Source organism: Panthera tigris, chromosome A2 (genome assembly GCF_018350195.1).
Source record: "Panthera tigris isolate Pti1 chromosome A2, P.tigris_Pti1_mat1.1, whole genome shotgun sequence".
Classification (NCBI taxonomy): domain Eukaryota; kingdom Metazoa; phylum Chordata; class Mammalia; order Carnivora; family Felidae; genus Panthera; species Panthera tigris.
Window position 1 is genome coordinate 125,586,988 of NC_056661.1, and position 19,921 is coordinate 125,606,908.

Here is a 19,921-nt window from a genome sequence, read left to right on the forward strand (position 1 = left end):
TCAGAGGCTTAACTTCGCAGATATTTTAAAAAGTGATTATTTGAACTGGTAGAATTGTTGCCGCTTCTGCAGGCCACAGACCTGGGTCTTGGGTCTTTGTAATATCATTTCTTTTATAAGTCAGGCTTCCTTTGCATTTTGTCAGCAGTTTGGCTGCCATTTTCCCCTCTTCACTACATCTGCTCTTGCTGGAGGCAATGGGCAATGGCCACAATTTGATCCCGTGGCCCAATCCATCCTTGAGAGTGCTTCCAGTTCTCAACTAGATGCTGGTGATTTCCAAACCTGTGTCCCCTAGCTGGGCCCCTGTCCTGAGATCAGAACCCATCAATTTGATCTAATGCTGATTTAGACAATTCCATCTGAATTTTGTGCAGGCACCCCAAATTCAGAATGCTCAAATCTGCCCCTTCTTCTTTGGGGTTCCTTGACTTGGTTTTTTTCATTTCTGTTCATCCAAATGCCCAGTCCTGTGAGTCATCTCCTTCCTACCCACCAAACCCCATCAACCATCATGTCCAGCATTATAACCTTCTATGTCTCTCCCTCATACTAAAGAAGTTATTTTTTTTAATTTCTGGTTCTACATTTGGGGAGTGAGATGAAAAGATAAAGCAGTTCTCAGTCTATATTGGGAGTTTTCCTTTGCCTGGTTATTTCCATTAAAATATAAGCAAAGATGGTGGATGTAATTTGGTTAAAAAATTATAATGTATCAATCATAACACAACTCATGTTTGTACTTAAACTTGTCTTCCTAAGAAAATTGGAGAAGTTGAGTCAATAGTGGTTAGACACTTCCGCTGCTTCTCTAGCAGAATTTTAGGAAGAATAGGCCAATAAGATAAAGCCTGTTCCCCCTTTGGTGGTTAAGGGACCAGGACCAGCTGTTTTTGCTTGGATAGGAATTAGTGAGATGGCATTTGAACAAGTCCCGAGTCTACTCCTTTGGTTGGTATTCTGTCCATGCCATTAGCATGAGGTCCTTAAACCAACTGCCCATCTTGCTCTTTTAAGATGGAAAAGATGTGGACTCCCATAGCTGACCATGTTTTGTGGACCATGTGCTTGTGTGTGTGTGTGTGTGTGTGTGTGTGTGGCAATTTTAAGTGTTAGTTTTTAAACTATTAACATAAGGATCTAAAAGGATCCATTAACACTCCCTCTGCTGTAAGGTGCTTCATTGGGAGGGGAGTTTGCAGGTTCCTCCAGAGGCTCCTCTTCAAGGCTTCAAGTCACAAGTCTATCCTGATGTGCTCGCATCTGCAGCTCCCACCCAGACCCCTTCCTGAGCTCTAAGCTTGCATATTATCTGCTAAAAGGACATCCTCATTTTGGATGTCCTGTAGGCAACTTGAGTCCAACATGTGACAAACTCCTCAAACCACTCCATCCTGTGTGTTCTTTACCTCAGTGAGCAACAGAATCATCTATCCAATCTCTCAAGTCATAAAAAGTGTTACGCTAAGCATCTCTTTCTCTTTCACCCTCACATCCAATAAACGACCATGTTCTGTGGACTTAACTGTGAATGAAACTCAATACAAACCTTTCTCTTTCTGCCTATTCCTCCTGGGCCATCACCTGTCACACACAGAAGCTTCTCCAGATGGTCTCCCTCCCTCTAGAGGGGCCCTACTGCACCATTCTCCAGGATGCTACCACAAGTCTGGTTATTTTTCTTTCTTGCTTAAAAACCTTCAGTGGCTCCCTCTTCCCCACAGGAAAAAGGTCAAATCCCATACAGGCATTACGTAATCTGGTCTCTGAATACTTCTCTTGATTCCTCTCTCTCAATCCCCCTCCCATACTCTTTGTCCTGGCCTCACTGCGGAACTTTTACTTCCTCCAACATGCCCTGTTGTTTTTTTGTTTTGTTTTTTTTTTTTCATTCAGGTCTTGGCCAGTGCATTTCCTCTGCTCAGAACACTTTGTGCAGACCCTCCCTCTTCTTTGCACTTGACTAGCTCTTGGTCTTAGCTCTGAGTGGGCGCCTCTGAAAACTCTTCCAAACACCCCTCTCTCCCATCCCATCCCTCACAGTGCTTCCATATACCGGGCTTGCACAAATGGAAGCATCAACCACTTTCTATTTAATTATCTGTTCACTTGTCATTCTTTCCCTCTATACTATAATCTCCTTAGATGGCAGGGGCAGTTTCTGGTTCACTCTTGAATTCTCACTGTGTTTGATATGGGGTGGGCACTCAATAAACATTTTTGGATGGCACGTTGCAGTCTGGACTCTTCAGTTCAATATACATGATGAATAGGCAGGTTTTCATCATGGCTACCCATTGGTGCCCACTTGCAATGTGGCTCCACCACGCCATCATCCACTACCAGCATGTGAACAAATCTCTCAGGAATAACATACAATTATGGCACATACCGATTTTCAGCTTTTTTATATTTATTTATTTATTTATTTATTTATTTATTTATTTAGAAGTAGGCTTCACGTCTGACATGGGGCTGGAAGTCACAACCTTGAGATCAAGAGTTGCATACTCTACTGACTGAGCCTGCCAGGTGCCTCCCTGATTTTCAGCTTTTGACCCTGTTCTCAATAATTAGTTATAGGCAAAACTGTTTGAGTGCAAGATAAAGCCTTAATTTGACACACTTTGAACCCTAATATTATTTTAAGTGTCAGGGACAGGATGGCCTTTTGATGGATCAGACAGATAGGTCCAGAAGGATAAAACAAAGCTATTTTTGACCCTCTGCTTTTTAGTCTGTTCCTAATTGACTCCTTCTATATTTCTTTATATCCTCAATTCTCTACAGAATCAGAAAGGTAAAATTCTGTGACTTGTGGGAATAACAAGAACCACTACCTAATTATTGCCACAAAGAAAGTCTCCATATTAAAAATTACTCCATAACGAAAGTCATCATTTCTGTGGGGAGAAGAAATCTAGTATTTAGCCAATTTCTAGGCAATAATTCTGTTGAATCAGTTCATCCAAATGAGACACAGGAAAATTAGATATTCTGAGGTGGATTACTTAGATTTATTTATTTATTTATTTATTTTTGGTTGTTGAAAACAGGGAGATGGGTATTTAAATGCTTACTTTAAATTTTCCCAGCATTTGTGGGACTCCACTGTATATTCATCTGTCAGTGGAGCGGCACTTTTTTGTTTTTCCCAATGAGGCAGTTCTTAGCCCTGTCTGTAGGTACTCCCTGGAGCCTACAGTGCATTTCATTCAAGCTCCTGAGGGGATGGTCAACTCTCCCTGTGCCCCAGCTGACCACCGAGACAGGGGCCATGACGAGAGCACACCAGGATGCTTCTCTGGTTTAGACCCTTGTCATTGCCACACTGTACCCACCAAAGGCTAGGCCAGAAAGACTACAGTTGCAAAGGATTGCCAGCTTTCAAAATTTGAAAAGTGACAGAATTACCCCCATACTTATTCATTTGTTTTTTAAAGGAAGATACATCATGAGCAAGTCTAGTATGTATAACAGATAAAAGTGGAGCTTCCCTTGTTGAAGTTCGGATAAAGGAGAGCATGTGGGTAGGAAGGGACAGAGTCCCTCCAGCTCCCCTTGCTCTGGGAAGAGGCCAGAGTAGAACTACTTTCTAGAATTGTACCTTGGAACCCTAGATAAGACACAGCTCTTACTGCAGGATATTGCTAAGGACACTGTTCTCCTCTCATTCAGTGTCCTTTCTGGAAAGATCCATAGAAGAAATTTCTCATAGGTCTCTCTTCCAGGAATCCTTGTGATTGTTTTTGAGTATGTGACTTATTTATTTATTTATTTATGTATTTATGTATGTATGTATGTATGTATGTATTTATTTATTTTAATGGGGGCCATGACTTATGCCTCTTTTTACATCAGTCCCTAGACCACACAGCTGATTTTGTAGGCTCTCACCAGCAGTTTCTCAGGACCACCCTGCACACATTTTATCAACTGTAGACATTAAGTGAGGAAGCCAGGTATCATTTCTATCTTATTGGCTTTTTACTCTGATTTTCACTTTATTTTACTGAATCTTCTATTTTACACATGTGTTTACATTACCTCAAATTTTTTCTGGAACAAAATGGGATAATGATAAACATAGATGCATAACTATATTTTAAATGTAACCCAAGATATAGCCTTCAGCCACTGCTGTGTGATTGCACTTACCTCATTGGGGTGGAATCCATCCACTGGTTCAATGAGCTGCCAGGGCTCCCCGCCTCTCTTCTGCCACTCCTCTGTCACTGCAGGGCACACACACAACCAGAGGATTAACTGCATGCTTCTATGAGTGACCAAGTGACTGCCAGCTTTCGATGTTAGAGAGCAAGGACCAAGTGGAAAATGTCAGAGCTGCCCACCACCCCTGGGGTGATGCTTACTCAATTGTGGCTGCTCTGGGCTATTATCTCTGTCTGGAGGCTTTCTGAATGGAAGTGATCTTCCCATTGTATGGTCTTCTTTTTCTTAACTCAGGAAGAAAATGTGTGAGGGTATTAGGTGAAGATGGTTTGTGCAGTGAAGAGGGTGGTGAGAAAAGGTGAGCTCTGAAATATTCAACATCAATGTAAATTCACCTCATTTCTCAGTGGGTGAGTATTGCAAGAAAAGGAGGGAAAATTAAACATTTGTTAACATCTCTTTATGTAGGCTGCCATTTCCAGATACTGCCTGTGTATGTCAAGCAATCACCATTAAAAGTCATATAGTTTGCCAGAAATATAATTACATAAAATTATCTCAACATCACATTTAGAGTGAGTATGGCAACAAAGGAAATATTATGAGCCCCAAAGTGATGAAAAGCAATAAAACTGCCCTTCAACAGGAGTAAGAGATCAAGAATATCAGTTGCTCCAAGGCAACAGCACCATTAACTCTACAGTGTAATACTACACAGCCAGGAAGAACTCCTCAAGGAAATTCCAAGTCCCTAGAGAGCCTCCAGAAATAAATATTTGAAATGTACTGCTCCCAGCATCACCAATACCTTCACTTCCTTGCTGTCCAGAGAGGGGAGCAAGACATAGATTTTTCCAGTTCTTCCCCCTCCACCTGACAAAGACTCAAGAGCAGGGATGTGCGCTCTCTTCGTTCCCCCATGCCCCTCATCTCACCCCAAGGGAAGGAATGAAAATTCTACTGGAAGCTTTGACTGGGCAAGTGAAGCTTGTTCCAGAGCTGAATCAGTACATTGCTGCTTTTGTAATTAGTCCTAATATCACAGTGTGCCACCCCTGCTTGCTATCCAATCCCTGTACTCTGAGGGGCTGCAAATACTGCTGCTCTTCTCAGAGCTCAGGGAAAAATTCCTGCTGGTGGTTTGAATCCCTAGACACAGGATCACCTATTTCTGTTGTCTTCTTTCCTGGCAAAATGGCCACCCTTGAGCCATTCCTTCATATTTTGCATCTGGATTTTATTGGGAGTCAGTGACAACATATTCCTTCCTTCCAGGAAACATGTTCCTGCTGCTGCACAAGTCCCCATCCCTCACCACTACGAGGGAGTCCAACTTTAGAAGAACTGGCTTAGCATATAGAATAATCCAGTAAGTGTTAAAATAAATGCCACAGGTTACCAAGGCTACGATCAGACTATTAAGAGTGAAAACCATTGTTTTCTCACATGATTATTGTGTCTGCAAGGGTTACCAGTCATTGCACATCTGCAGACATCAGTTTTATAACACTTAAAGGGAGAATCGATAACTCACAGGCAAGAGGCTAAGGTTTTACCTGTGTTGTGCCCAGTGTTAGAGTGACCCTTTTACATTTGTTTATCTCAGGGAGAAATTTTGCTTTCTTAGAATAAATGCAACACCAGACAGTGGTCTTATTTCTTCTCTGATTTTAGAGGTGGAGGTCCAAGCAGGGGCAGCATGGGAAGGTGGTCTGTTTTCCTCCTACTTGGGACCATAATTAAAAATAGGTAAACAAATTGCTATTTGTTCAGAAGACCCAAATGAAGCTTCTTAAATGATCATGAATGATCTCTCAGGATTTGGTGCATAACGTATTTTCTGTATCTGCAAAGTCAAAGTAACTCTGCTAATGACCAGTTTTTCAAAGATGCAATAGAAATCAATGAGGAAGAGTCACAAAACACTTGATAGCATCTTGATGAACAGTAACACCAGTAGATATTTAAAACAAGAAATCTGAGCTCTGGTCAGTACCATGAAGTCATTGTTTGTTTTACAAACATACACATGGGAAGAACTAAGAACCCAGTTTACCCAATTGAGTTGTCTTGGAAACTGAGGGCAGGTGGTATATTTAAGCTGTCAGTGTAAAAATGGCCTTGTCGGCCAAGCAGCATTTTCCTTCCTCTGTTTGGGAGGTGTGGTACAGACAAAGAAAAAGGACATCACCTGCTCAAGCTGGCATTTCCTGAAGGAAGGAAAAATTGCTTCCTCTGTTTAGCTTATAACCAGTGAGAGGATGAGTCAGCAAGAGACAAAAAAGAATCTTTGGAGATGAGCAATAGCCTTTCACGGTGGGACTGAGGCTGTCAGAGTGGAGAACAGATAGGTCTCATGCCTGCCCTCAAGAGACAGGGACCCTCAGTTGCAATTTGCTCTGCCACAGGGTGTGGACATGTAAATTTTGTATGAAAAAATGAGGATATTTGTGATGCAACAGTCAGCTCAAATACAGCACTGAAAGGAGCGGGGAGATTTTCTTGTGACCATTAAGACTGCCGGTTTATTTTGGGATGAGCACTGGGTGTTGTATGGAACCCAATTTGACAACAAACTTCATATATTGAAAAAAATAACTGAGAACAAACTGAGGGTTGATGGGGGGTGGGAGGGAGGGGAGGGTGGGTGATGGGTATTGAGGAGGGCACCTTTTGGGATGAGCACTGGGTGTTGTATGGAAACCAATTTGACAATAAACTTCATATATTGAAAAAAAAAAGACTGCCGGTTTAATATGTGGCTATGCAATTTTTGGGTCTGGTAACAGAAGACCGCAGTGCCAATGAGATACATTCTACCACAGCTTCCTCTAGGGAACTCAAAGTGATCCACAGGTATGAGTGGTGATAGGAGGTGGGTTGGATGTTGGAAGAGAACCAACATTTAGTCTCCTTCTATAATAAGCCTTAGAAGAACATACTAGGTGCTTGGCATACACTGATGGCAGTGGTGGCGGGAGGCTAACAGAGTTCTCAGTACATAGCAGAGTTGGCTCTGTGTTCACATAGCAGCCCTCCTCCCCAGCTTAGTTCTTGCTACCTTACACAAAAGAAGACAAAGCAGACTGGTTATTTAATTTACTTAAGGTTGGTTACACAGTCATTCTGTGTCTGAGCTGGGCTAGAGGCACAGTTATACCTGGGCTCTATCATAGCACATTGCAGCTACAGGATTTCTGGGACGGTGAGCTGCCCAGGTGTGGCGGTTACCATGGGGATGCATCTGGGAGTAGATGATCCCTCTGCTGTATCAGATGTTCACTGGGGGGCAGATCCCAGGCCACCATTTCCTCTGCCTGCACCATCCCTCCACTGTGCCCGCTAACTTCACACGGAGAAGCCAAAGAAGGCCCTCGACCAAAACTGGGTCTTCAGATTTATTTTTCATAAGTGCCTCTCAGGAAATTCCTGAAACTGTTGATGAGAGTTGCCAAGCAAGGACAAATGCCAAGGAGGTTTCTCAGTAATAACCTACTGCCATTTTGGTTTAGAATGCTCAGTTCGGTTTAACTGAACGTTTTGCTTCTTTGATGCATTTATTGTTGCTGTGAGGACAAGAATGGGCTGATGAACCTCAACTTCAAGCCTGTTAGGTTACCAGTGGAAAGCTGGTAGTACTAAGTCAAGGGTAAAGCTCTTCTCTCTGTATCCTTCATGAAGATAAGGACTGTTTTGTTTTTCTGACAGCTGTATCCCTAGCACCTACACGGTACATAGTAGGACTTAGGAAAAATCGGATGACTAAATCTTAATCTTGTAGTATTATAGAGCCCCATTTATTAAATTTTAACATGCATATGGTTCATCTGTGGATTATGTTAAAAGGCAAAATTCCAGTGAGGTAGGTCCTAATTAAAAGTGGGGCCTGGGAGCCCTGCATTTGTAACTAGAGCCCAGGTGGTGTGGATGCTGCTCATTCTGAACCCCACATTGAGTACAAGGGTGTGAGGGAACGGTGCTCTTTCCTGGGCACTGACTATGTGTGTACCAGGCACAGCACTTAGGAGAATTACACATTTGTTTCATATAATCATCACAAAGATCTGTTATGAAGATATGGTACCCCCAGTTCCAGGTCTGGAAAGGAGAGTTTAGACATGTTCAGGGAACTGCCTACATTCCCAAAGACAATAAACGACAGAGCTAGAGATTACTTTGGAAAATGAAAAGTCCCATGTGAATGTTAGACATTATTATATTTTTAATAACTTTATCTATATTCAAGGTTGATGATCATCAAAGATCACTTGGTGGTGCATTTGTTTACACCAGGAATTCATTAATGAGTCCTTAGCTCTGCATTTTAATGAGAGGTTATTTATCAAAATGTCTCTCCCCATGAGAGAATTATGTATCACCCGGGCAGGAAATCTAGTTAAGGGAGATCAGTCCTGTTGAAAAGATGTTCAGACTTGAAGTGTTAGAGTGTGCAATGCAGTACTTGTCAGCTAATGTAAAATTTGATAATTCATGATGGCCATCTGCTTCATCCCAGATGCTGGGGCTGGGGTTGTTGGTGGTGGGGAGATGGAGATGATAAACTCTGGGTGAGACACCTTCCATCATTTGCATACGCTGTAAAGCTTTCCATTAGCATCATCTCAGCTGGCAGTCAATCAACAGGAGGTTTTTCTCTTGTATAACAAGTGCTTAGCAATGAAAACGAGGCTGAGAGGAATAAAGTCAATAAATAACCATTTTTCAGAGTCAAGATGTAAAGGATAAATCAGTAGCTCCGATAATCATGCCTATTTTTTGCATGGCCGTCCATCAGTGACCCCAGTGTCTGGACAGAATGCTAGGAAAGAAACAGTGATATTATTTCCAGAAAGCTGGGATATGGATTGTCCACTTTACCACAAGCAAATCTGAGGTCCCTCCCTTAAAGACTCTCATAAGTTACATCATGTGTGGTGTCTGGGAGTCTGCACTGCTATTGACTCTGTAGGTAATTTCATGTGCATCTGGGAGGCACCACCTTATCCCTCCTTCCTGCCACACTCATCTTTAGGTAAGCAAGGCATTGGTAAACAGGCAAGAATGAGTTAGGTGATTCCACTGATCTGCTGGCTCCTGGCCCAAATTTGTTTCCCACTGGTCATGGCTCTGTTGCTTCAGGAATTCTAAAACGATGCTGAAATGAATAGGTGATGGTAAACTTCCACTCTCCCAGAGAGGGTCTCACACTTCACCTTTTTCTAATACTCAGAGCTATTAGTATGTCAGAACATACAGGAGCCTCCCCACCCAACCTACTGCCTGTTGCCTTACAAACACGTTGCCCAGTCAGGCTCTAAACTGTAGCTGCTACTTCTGTCTTGTGCCAACACCTCCTTCCAGCAAAACTTACCTTCTTGGAAGTCAAAATCTGCATAGAAAAGATCGAAGTTCGTAAATTTCTGGCTGGTTGCAATATTTTTCAGTGTATTGGAGAGTTGTTTTGCTCTCTGAATACAAAGGAAACAGGGAGAATTCTGTAAAGCCTACACTTCAGTGAGACAATTCAGGCAGAACAAAGAAATTGATAATCATCACCCTCACTCCAAGCCCTCAGCAGTGGGTTGCTCTGCACATTACAGTCTAGTCATGTACAAGTGGCTAACGAAGACACAAAACTGTTAAGATTCATTAGGAATAAATCAGTGAAAATTAAAGTAATAAGATACCACTTCTTTCCCACGGGATTGGCAAAGAAAAGATGAATAATCATGATAATACAGAATATTGCCACGGGAGAGGTGACTGAGAATGTCAATTCGTTTAAACTTTCCAGAGAGCAATTTGGAAATAGGGATCAAACCCTTAAACCTGGCATACACTTTGACCCAATAATTTTTCTAAGAATTTGTCTGAAGGAAATAGACAGGGAATAGAAAAAATATATACACACAGAGGTTCATCACAATGCTATTTTTCATATTGGAAAATTGGAAACAACCTTTATGTCCAACACTAAGGTGAGAAATAAATCATGGTATATTCATATATTGTATACTTTAAAATGATTATAAAATTATGATGTGGAGAATAACTTATTAATGTTAGAAGGCACAAAACAATATGTGTATTCTGATACTATGTAGGCAAAACCCCCAAAATACCTATGAAGGTAATATTGGAAAAACATACATACATATTGACTTTGGGTGGTGGGATTTGGGGTAATTTGTGTTGATATTCTTTGTGCTTTTTTACATTCTCCAAGTTTTTTTAATTGAAATATACTTCTTTTGCAAAAAAAAATCAATAAATCTCTTACAAAGAGATTATTCACCATCAGTGAAAGAAGTGTATGAACCATGTATTCCATCAGAGAAGAGAGGAAGGCTATCGAGTACCTGGTCCTCGTGTACCTTGGGAGAACACCAGTCATACATGGGCCTATCCTTGCTCACTTCTCTCTATTTCTACAAATACGCCTAAGACCAGCTTCAAAAGGGGTGTATGTGTGTACATGCATGCACAAGAGAGGCAGGCACACACAGAGACAGTGACCGAGAGACACAGCAAGAGCCAAAAACCCAGAGCAAGGCAGAAAGAGAGAGACAGGGCACCCCACATTCTCTCGACTTCTCAAGAACCCTAGAAGTTGACATTTTTATTCATCAGTTTGGAGGCCATTGCCTTGCCCAAATCCCATTCCCAGCAGAAATGCTGCAGTAAGCACCAGGAAGGAATAATCAAAGATGGCATCAAAGGACCTACTACAGTCCTACCTCTGAAGTGAGATTCCGGAGTGTCTTGTTGGAGGACATCCAGCTGTGGCAGGGGCTGACCTGAGAGTAAGAAAACACCACTTTGATGACAGAGGAACAAGGCCTGTAACAGGGAATGTGGCCTTGGAACAGGTCAGTGTGGGCTCACCTGGAGACAGTTCAGGAAAGAGTAGAAATGTGCATAGGTCACATCCTTATTCAGCTGACCTGGAAGACAGAGAGGTCAGGTGTGTTGTACATATTCAAATCTAGCAGCCAATGAAACACACTTGTGGGTGACCATGTCTCTCCTGCAGAAGGGCAGCACTGCCAGGGACCTCCCCCGATTTTTCATTCAGCATTGCTCTTGAAGAACACTTGTGCATTCTTTCTTTCTGAGCGCCCTACAAATTCAGACTGAGCTGGGGAGTGGCCCTAGGGACTTTACTCCCATCTCGATCTTCTGGAGTGACTAGGGCAGGCCCTGAAAGGCCTGACCTTATTTGGAACCTAGGTAGAAGGATACAAAGATACCATACAGACTGAAACGCCACTGACAAAGGACTTGTGGAGTGGTGGCTTTCTCCTGGCAATGATATGAGATGTTAAGTTCCCCTGGGGCACAGGGAGCATTCAAGATGGTAGTTGATCAAACCCTTCTTTTCAACTTTATGTAACCCAATTATCTGCCCAATTATCCCATGCTAAGGACCTGCCAGGACATTCTGTGTGTCTTAAGTTCTGACCATGCACTGTCCTGCAGTTTAGTAGACTGAAAGCCTACAAAAGAGCTTGGGTGGCCATTGGATGGGAAAGGACAGTACATCATATCCCTTCACAGCCCAGTGCATATCTTATTTGAGCCCTAATTAGTAGATATACCCTACATTTATTTTTTGGTGCAGGTTAAAGAGGTACATAAGAATAAAGATGGGGGCGCCTGGCTAACTCAGTGAGAAGAGTATGCAGTTCTTGACCTCAGGGTTGTGAGTTCGAGCCCCACATTGGGTGTAGACATTACTGAAAGAAATAAAATAAAACTTAAAAAAAAAGAATGAAAGTGTTAAGTGCTATATGTGAGTTCATCCAGAGTCTTTCCAAACATCAATTACAGACCCAGAATCTGTGGGGGTTATTTCTTCTCTCTCCCCACACACCGCCCCTCTCTCCCCACCCCCACCTCCCAGCCTATCCACCCAGGCTTTCATGCTGGGGCTGAGACACAAAACCCAGGCCCTCCCAGATCTCAGGGCTGAATAACTGATGTCTCATCCATTAACACTTCTCTCCCGCTTGAAAAAATAAAGGAAAATAATAGGACCTATCTCGGAGTGAAGAGAAAGATTGAAGGTGACGGAACACAGTCTTATTTTTCACTTATACCTCAGATCGGTTAGACTGAAAGATAGATTCAATTTTCTTGTCATAGAGGAAAAATATATTCTCTCTGTGTGGGTGAGTGAATCCAAGACTGGAAAACCACAGGCTTATTACCACCATTAAAGTCACAATGACACGCCAGGCCTCCTCTCTTCTCCAAAGGTTCCTGCATCTTCATATTTTAGATAAATCCCAAGCCACTGGCTTCTGTCTTTGCTTTCATTTTCTGCTCAACATGGAGCCCTGAGCTCCTGTCTTTCTCCAAGATCCTGCTTTCTACCACTGAGGCTTCTTTTCCTCTATTGTGTGTGTGTGTGTGTGTGTGTGTGTTGTAATTTGTCTTTGTGGGGGCGCCTGGGTGGCTCAGTTGCTTAAGCTTCCGGCTCTTGATTCTGGCTCAGGTCATGATCTCAGGGTTTATGAGGTTGAGCCCTCTGTCACTGCAGAGCCTGCTGGAGATTCTCTCCCTCCCCTCCCCCACACTCTCACACACTCTCATTCTCACAATAAAAAAACTTAAAAGAAAAAAAGTGTCATTTGCCTTTCTGTATGTGTTCCCATCTGTCTTAGCCTAGACAGCTGCAGCGACTGACACCTCCAATCTCCACTCCCCATCCTCTGTCCTCTGTGTCCCAGTGACTTGGCTCTTGCCCCCTGCTGGTACTACCTCTGAGTAGTAGTACTACCTCTGCAGCCTTCCCTCTGCCATCTTGTTTTTTGTTGTTGTTGTTGTTGGGCTGGGGCTTTGTAATAAACCTTAGGTAGCTTAGCTGGGGCCCTGTCAACCTGCTTGGCCCTGATGAGTCCCCTCTCCCTGAGAAGTGGCCTCTCTCTCTTTCCCTTGTCCAATGGCTGAAGCCTTTTTAACCTGGGGGTGATGGCACCTAAGGCCTGACTATAAGTAAAGCTCTTGCACCTTCCCCTTTCCCACCTGGATTACTCTGCTATCCAGAGGGTCCAGAGATTGTCCTTCTCCTGGATATTGGGAACTCATCTGCTGACTCTCCTCGAGGGGTTAAGTCTTGACATAGCCTTGTTCCATCCTGGCTTACTCTTCCCTCCCTGCTGTCCTACTGCTGAGGTCCCAGCACACCTGAGCATGAGACCACAAGGTGTGTCTTTCTAGGCCTTTTCCCAATCCCTGTCCCCCTGCCCCCCCCCCCCCATTTTCTTGCTTTTCTGGCACTAATTTTAATTAGACAAGTCAATATAGGAAAAATCCTTAGGTGAGTAGGTGGGTCTGTTGAATGGGATAAAGGCATTCTAGCTGTACTTGGGGGAGGTAACTGGGAAAGATGTAATGAGTTGGTTTCCCTTCTCTCTGGGATTTCTGCTGTGGAAGGTAGGGTGACTCTGGGCTGGCCATGTGGAAGGTCAGTTGGGAGTGCTTGTGATAGGCTTATGGTTTAAAGAAAGGGAAGGGGCGAAGTAGTTCTTTTCTCCACTTATTGGTGCTGTTAGTTCACTCTTTCTTTTTAGGTATTAGTTTTTATCTCTGTAATTTTAATGGTATTTTTGTAGATTGAGGAGCCTCATATAAAGAGTGATCCTACCTACGTGTCATACCTATAAAGAGGCAGTGTCTGCAACATCCTGTTTAGAAAGTGAATCTGGTGAAGAAAGCTGGTCAGGAATGCCAGGACAGGGGCAAGAGGACTAGAGTTATCAGGGCTGAGGAACTACCAGTGTGTTTGTGTGTGTGTGTGTGTGTGTGTGTGTGTGTGTAAGGGGTGGGGAGCCTGTGGACTGGCATCCAAAGATTAAAGGGCATGTTTTACCCCTACTGCCTAGAGTAGCAGCTTGTGTCTCAGTCATTTGTCAGTTCTTTAGGGCAGAGTCTTTGGCATTTACTCAATGCTGGGACCGTAATTTAAATTTTAGGCACCATACCAACAAAGATCAGCTACACCTCCATGAAGTACCATCTGAATGTATAAAACCTTAGTAAAACCACATGAAATCAGACAGGGAGTAAGCCAGTAATAAAATAAGAGGCATACTACAAGGTATTTTAGAATATATTAGGCTTCAAGTTTAAGAATAATTGGGACAAAATTAAGCTGTTGTTGATGTTTTGTGGCAGAGGTCTTTGAAGGAAGGCCTACTTGCAGGCTTATTTGTAGCCAGAAATCCTGAACTTTTTGATTATATAGTCTAATCCTTCAGGTAGCTCCCAGCCTATGACTTGTACCAGTGTCATTGACACAAGGTGATTTCACTGTCAGGATCTATATTGTATTTTCCCCAAAGGAGTTTTCTTTTCTCTCTCTTTTGAGGACAAGGGCTCCATTTTAGTATCGTCTTTACCTCCAAAGTGCATAATAGGTATCTCCAACATATTTATGGAAAGATTGCCTTTCTCATAGACTGTGCCCGAGAGGACTTATCCCTGGTCAAGCTTGAAAAGATCTATGTAAGTAGAATCCTAATGTGTGAGATTTACTTTCTGGTGATTCTTCAAAAAGCCTATGCATCTTGCTAGGAATTTTAATTGCTGGTAAGGATTGTGGGGCTGTCACAGACGTTGGCATTGAGGCATTGACTGGGTAGTGACTCAAATAGGGCTAAAAGATGCTAAGAGGGATTTATTATCCCCTTCTCCTTGGCAGGAGTGAGCTAGGAATCTATTCTTGCCCCAGGCCTCCATTACCTGCCAATCTGATGTAGCATTGAAACTTTTCCTAGGTGAATGGTCAGGCTGAGTTCCTACCTGTCCTACTGAGGCAGCAGAGAATGTATCACTGACCCAGGGGTTCTCCTTGACCCCTTCTGCTTCCTGACAGCAGGCAGCCAGATGTAGGGTTTGAAATCATGAACTGTGAGATCACGACCTGAGCCGAAGTCAGAGACTTATCCGACTGAGCCACCCGTGCACCCCCTGACCTCTTTCTTGATCCTTAATGGGTGGCTACAGTCAAGTCTAGAGAGTATCCTCATCGTGTTTCTAGGCTCAAAGACAGAAGTAAATGGAACACCCTGTTTATTCGCCTACACAATCCTTAGCACTGTGCCCTGGGAATCAGACTTGGCATTTGACTATTGACTAAGATGAGACCGACCCTAACCTAGGCAGAGCAGCCAAACCCTGAGGCTGGCCCAGAATTAACCTGCTTTATTGCTGGCACATGTCTGGTGGGAGTAAAGGTCCAAAGATTAGATTTGAAGCCAGGCAGAACTGGGACATAGGGTGATAGCCCTCCCCTCAAGCCTCTCATCTTATGTGAGTTATGTGCCAGCTCAAGGAGAAATGGGGAAGCTGGGTAAATCCCACCTACTTTCCTGGGCTGTCTAGGAAGGACACTGATGCTTCGTTGAGGAATTTATAATTTATTTCCCATGGCAACCAGGCAGCAGGGATAATTTAAGATATGAATAATAACTTAAAAACATTAAACAAATTTTAGAGGGTTTCAACTTTCTTCCTAATTGGATTTTTTTTTTCCAAAACCAGGGTTGTTTATATATAACAAATTTGTTCTACCTTTTCCTTCTTCCTCTTTTGTACTGTGAAATGCTAGTGCCTGATTAGTGGCTAGAGAAAGGCCATTTGAGAACAGGGCAAAACCTAAATAAAACAGGGTTTCTCAACCTTGGCACTATTGACATTTTTAGTTGTGGGTGGTTTTCCTGTGCATTGTAGCATGTTTGGGAACATCCCTGGATTCTACTCTTTAGATGTTAGTAGCGTCCCCTCTCCAGTTGTGATAATGAGTAGGATGGGTAGGTTGTCCCTGGATGAGAACCACTGGCCTAGGGACTCCACCAAAGTGATTGATAAGTCCCCCAAGTCAACTTCTTTCCTTCCCTTGTTCCCTTCCAAATTGCATGGTGTCATTATTGCATACTGTGGTTGAGTGAAGTGAATTATGTGTCATATATGAGAGAATTTATGGAGTTGTCTAACCGGAGTTCATGGGAAGAAAATGGAATTTGAAGTCAGAAAACCCAAAGTCAAGTCACCGTTGATGTGATAGAGTAAATTGGAAGCACATCTCCCCTGCCCTCAACTCTTCTTCCCCAGGCATTTCTTAGTATGGGAGAAATCTAGGAATCTGAAAACATCTGTTAAGGGAACTGAAATTTTCAACCCCAATGACTCAAAGAGACATTCTCAGCCCAAATAGTTGTCCTTGGCATGTTCAAGGCAGTCCAGAATGGAGTTAAGCTCTCTGTGTAAACATGTTACTATCTCTAAGGGTCAGCATGAAAGCTGTGGGAACAGAAGGAATATGTTTTCCTCGTTGGAGCCTGGACAGTGTTTTTCTTGGATGAAAATGACATTTGGGGCACACTTGATAATTGAAGAGCAAAATGACTTCAGTCTTATTGGTGGGAATCCTAGAAAATGGGTATTTATTGTTGTCCCCCTGGTGACGGGACCAGACTCCTTTGACAAGTGGTTAGAGGGAAACTGCTCATTTTGTGTGTGAGGAGGGGTGGAACTTTCTGAGGGAGGTGGTTGTGAGGGGTTGGCTTAAGCAAGGACTACAGGAGGAGGAGGAGGAGAAGATACTGGAAAGATACAGAGAAGTTATTAATACAAGGGAAAGCTCTCCACCTCCACCCTCTAAGGTGGGCACTGAGGAAGGAGTTTCAGGTTTTTCCCTTTAAATTGCTCGTCTGACTCATTAGAAACTGCTTGGACCTCCAGAACACTTTAGTAGGAGTTGGTCTAAAGAGGAGGCTATGGCAATACCAGGGAAGGGGCAGACCTTTTAATGAGAGATTGGCACAGGTGTTGTTGACGTGGGGCTGAGGGGAGGGTACACAGGCCCCTTGTTGTAGGTGCCTGTCAGAGAGGACTGAGGCCAGCACTTCCCATCCCCCTTCCCTACTTAATTTTCTCTAATAACACTTATCATCCTCTGACATGCTCCCACTGGAATATAAGCCTATTGGTTTTGATTACTGTGTTCACTGTTAGTTATGCAGTGCCCAGAACAGTGCCTGGCATATAATAAATATTTCTTGAAAGGACTTTCTCCCCCCAAACACCGAGAGAGCCCTGCTATACCCACGTTACATATACAATAAGCTATGCAACATTTGGCAAGGTGCCTGCCTCTCTGAGCCTTAGGTTTTTCATCTATAAAATGGAATTAATGAAAACATCTTACAGGATTGTTTTAAGGATCAGCATGTCAGCCCTTCCTGATGTGAATTACTACTACTTTTACACTGTGTATAAAGCGTATGGGCGCTAGAGATGCTATTGGAAGTTTCTGGAGATCTTTAAAGCGTTTTAGAGCCAAGGATTCCGAGTGAGTGTGGGAGCAGGAAGCAAGGCCGCTGGAAGATGTGTTGCGTAGAATTTTAACTGTCCACCAGAGTCCACAGAATTTGTTAGAATTCTGGCCACCAGGGGGCACTCACCATTGAGATTTGGAGAAATCCTTCTCTTCCACAAGAGCTTTATCCGCTCATTCTAGATTTCACTTTTTGTTAAAGGAGTTTCTTGACTTAAACTCTTACCTTTCAATTTGTCCTAATTCTACATTAAAGATTTCTGCCCTTTCTGTCTTTGGATCCGGTTCTGCTCACCTTTAGATACTGACCTTTTATATCCACACCTCAGGGCTCTTGTCCTTACCTGTTCTGACCTGTGCACTGTGGTGGCATTTTAGGTGTATTCCTATATGGTTCGGACCACATATATTTGAACTATGTATAGCTAACATTGTTAGTTAGTAAACTAACTATATATAACTAACATTGTTAGTTAGTACAATTAGTAAAAGTATCTTCAAACTAATACCGAGAGGATAATATCTGTTGTGCAAATTATCCCAGAGAAACGTTCCATTTGGTAAGCCGTATAAAATAACATGGCTGCCATTTGGCAGGTGGGAATTTAGATACTTCAGAGTCTTCATGACACTGGAGTATAATTTCTTAGGAGTAGTCATTTCTGGGACTGGGTCAGCTTTCCTGTTGGTGAAAGAAACAGAAAATATTTTAGTAGATAAGGATAAATGTGTACACATACATGATCCCCCCTGGCCTCCTTCCCATGCCCCATACATACAATGTAGTAGCTATTGGTGCTATTTGCAAAATACTTTGGGCTTCCTGACTCTCTTGTGGTTGGGTGGGCCATGTGACTGGTTTAGCCTATCAGACTGTGAGCAGAAGTGTCATACGTCACAGTTGGTGATATGAGAGCCACTAAAATGCTCTTTGCCATGAGTCTGCACTATGTTCCATATAGCAGCTGCTTCACTAATCTGAGTCCTAGAATAGAGCCCCATGGTGACCCCTGGTGGACAGTGGAGTATGAGTAAATGTTTTTTGCTTTACGCGACTAGGATTTGAGGCTGTTTGTTCCTGAAGCATGAGCTTACCTATCCTGACTGATATACACAGTTAATGGAATCATAGGAGTCTGGTATTATTATTTGTTTGACCCTTTGAATTCTGTAACTTCGTCTTTAAACTCTTCACATATATCACAGTTTGGAAAATACAACCTCTCTGAGAAACAAAATGACATTATGTATCCACACAACATCCTTCCTTTCTACATTGAATGTGAACATACACACATTTAGGAATATATCAAGTTTGAATTAAGGTACTAACTTGCATTATCCTGGGAGTAGATTATAGAATTCTCTAAGATTTTCATCTACTCTTTAGGGTTAAAACTGCCTTTTGTTAACCTAAATGGAATAATAAGTTGTTTTCTATTTTGAGCCCTTAAAATTCCAAAGTTACATAATGATCTTATAGTGGTTTGAGTGGTGTCCCTCAGAATGTGATCTTATTTGGAAATAAGGTTTTTGCAGATATTAAGATGATGTCAAACTGGGTTAGAATGGGCCCTCAATCCAAAGACAAGTGTCTTTACAAGAAGAGAAGGTGTAGGGGCGCCTGGGTGGCGCAGTCGGTTAAGCGTCCGACTTCAGCCAGGTCACGATCTCGCGGTCCGTGAGTTCGAGCCCCGCGTCAGGCTCTGGGCTGATGGCTCGGAGCCTGGAGCCTGTTTCCGATTCTGTGTCTCCCTCTCTCTCTGCCCCTCCCCCGTTCATGCTCTGTCTCTCTCTGTCCCAAAAAAATAAATAAAAAACGTTGAAAAAAAAATTTTTAAAAAAAAAAAAAAAAGAAGAGAAGGTGTTACACAGACACACAGGGAAGAAGGCCATGTGAAGCTGGAAGCAGAAACTGGAATTATGTTGCCACAAAACACAAGGAAGGATTTTCCCTTAGACCCTTCAGAAAGAGCATGACCCTTCTGAGACCTTGATTTTGGACTTCTAGTCCCTAGAACTGTGAGAGTTGTTTGAAGTCACGGAGTTTGTGGTATTTTGTTATGGCATCCCTTGGGAACTTAACACAGATTCCAAACCAGGCAAAGGAAGTCTATTACTCACAGGCTGGACTCAAGGCATGAGTGACATGGAAGGAAGGGACAGAAAGAAGCCCTGGGTAGATCCACTTTAAAAACTTTTTTTTTCTTTTTTAAGGTTTTAAGTAGTCTCTCCACCCAAAGTGGGGCTTGTACTTACAACCTCCTGAGATCAAGAATCACAAGTTCTACCTACAGAGCCAGCCTGGCACCCTTCCACTGTTATCAGTTTTAAGGGAGCTTCTAAATGACATTGGAAATGTACCAACATTTCAAGTTGGCTTAACTTTTGACCTTGAAATTTATA

The 19,921-nt window shown here is 42.8% G+C and overlaps 1 protein-coding gene across 3 annotated transcripts in view; it reads right to left on the reverse strand.

The window, feature by feature from the left end:
• The window catches only part of AOAH (acyloxyacyl hydrolase), a 167,213-nt gene that overhangs the window by 6,766 nt on the left and 140,526 nt on the right, over nt 1-19,921 (reverse strand). For all 3 annotated transcript variants that reach the window (XM_007078576.3, XM_015535929.2, XM_007078575.3), the window contains exons 17-21: nt 18,025-18,197; nt 11,059-11,117; nt 10,911-10,970; nt 9,545-9,641; nt 4,159-4,235 (exon numbers count right to left, since the gene is read on the reverse strand). In XM_007078576.3, the coding sequence (XP_007078638.2) occupies nt 4,159-4,235; nt 9,545-9,641; nt 10,911-10,970; nt 11,059-11,117; nt 18,025-18,197 (466 nt within the window). The remainder of the gene's footprint in view (nt 1-4,158; nt 4,236-9,544; nt 9,642-10,910; nt 10,971-11,058; nt 11,118-18,024; nt 18,198-19,921) is intronic.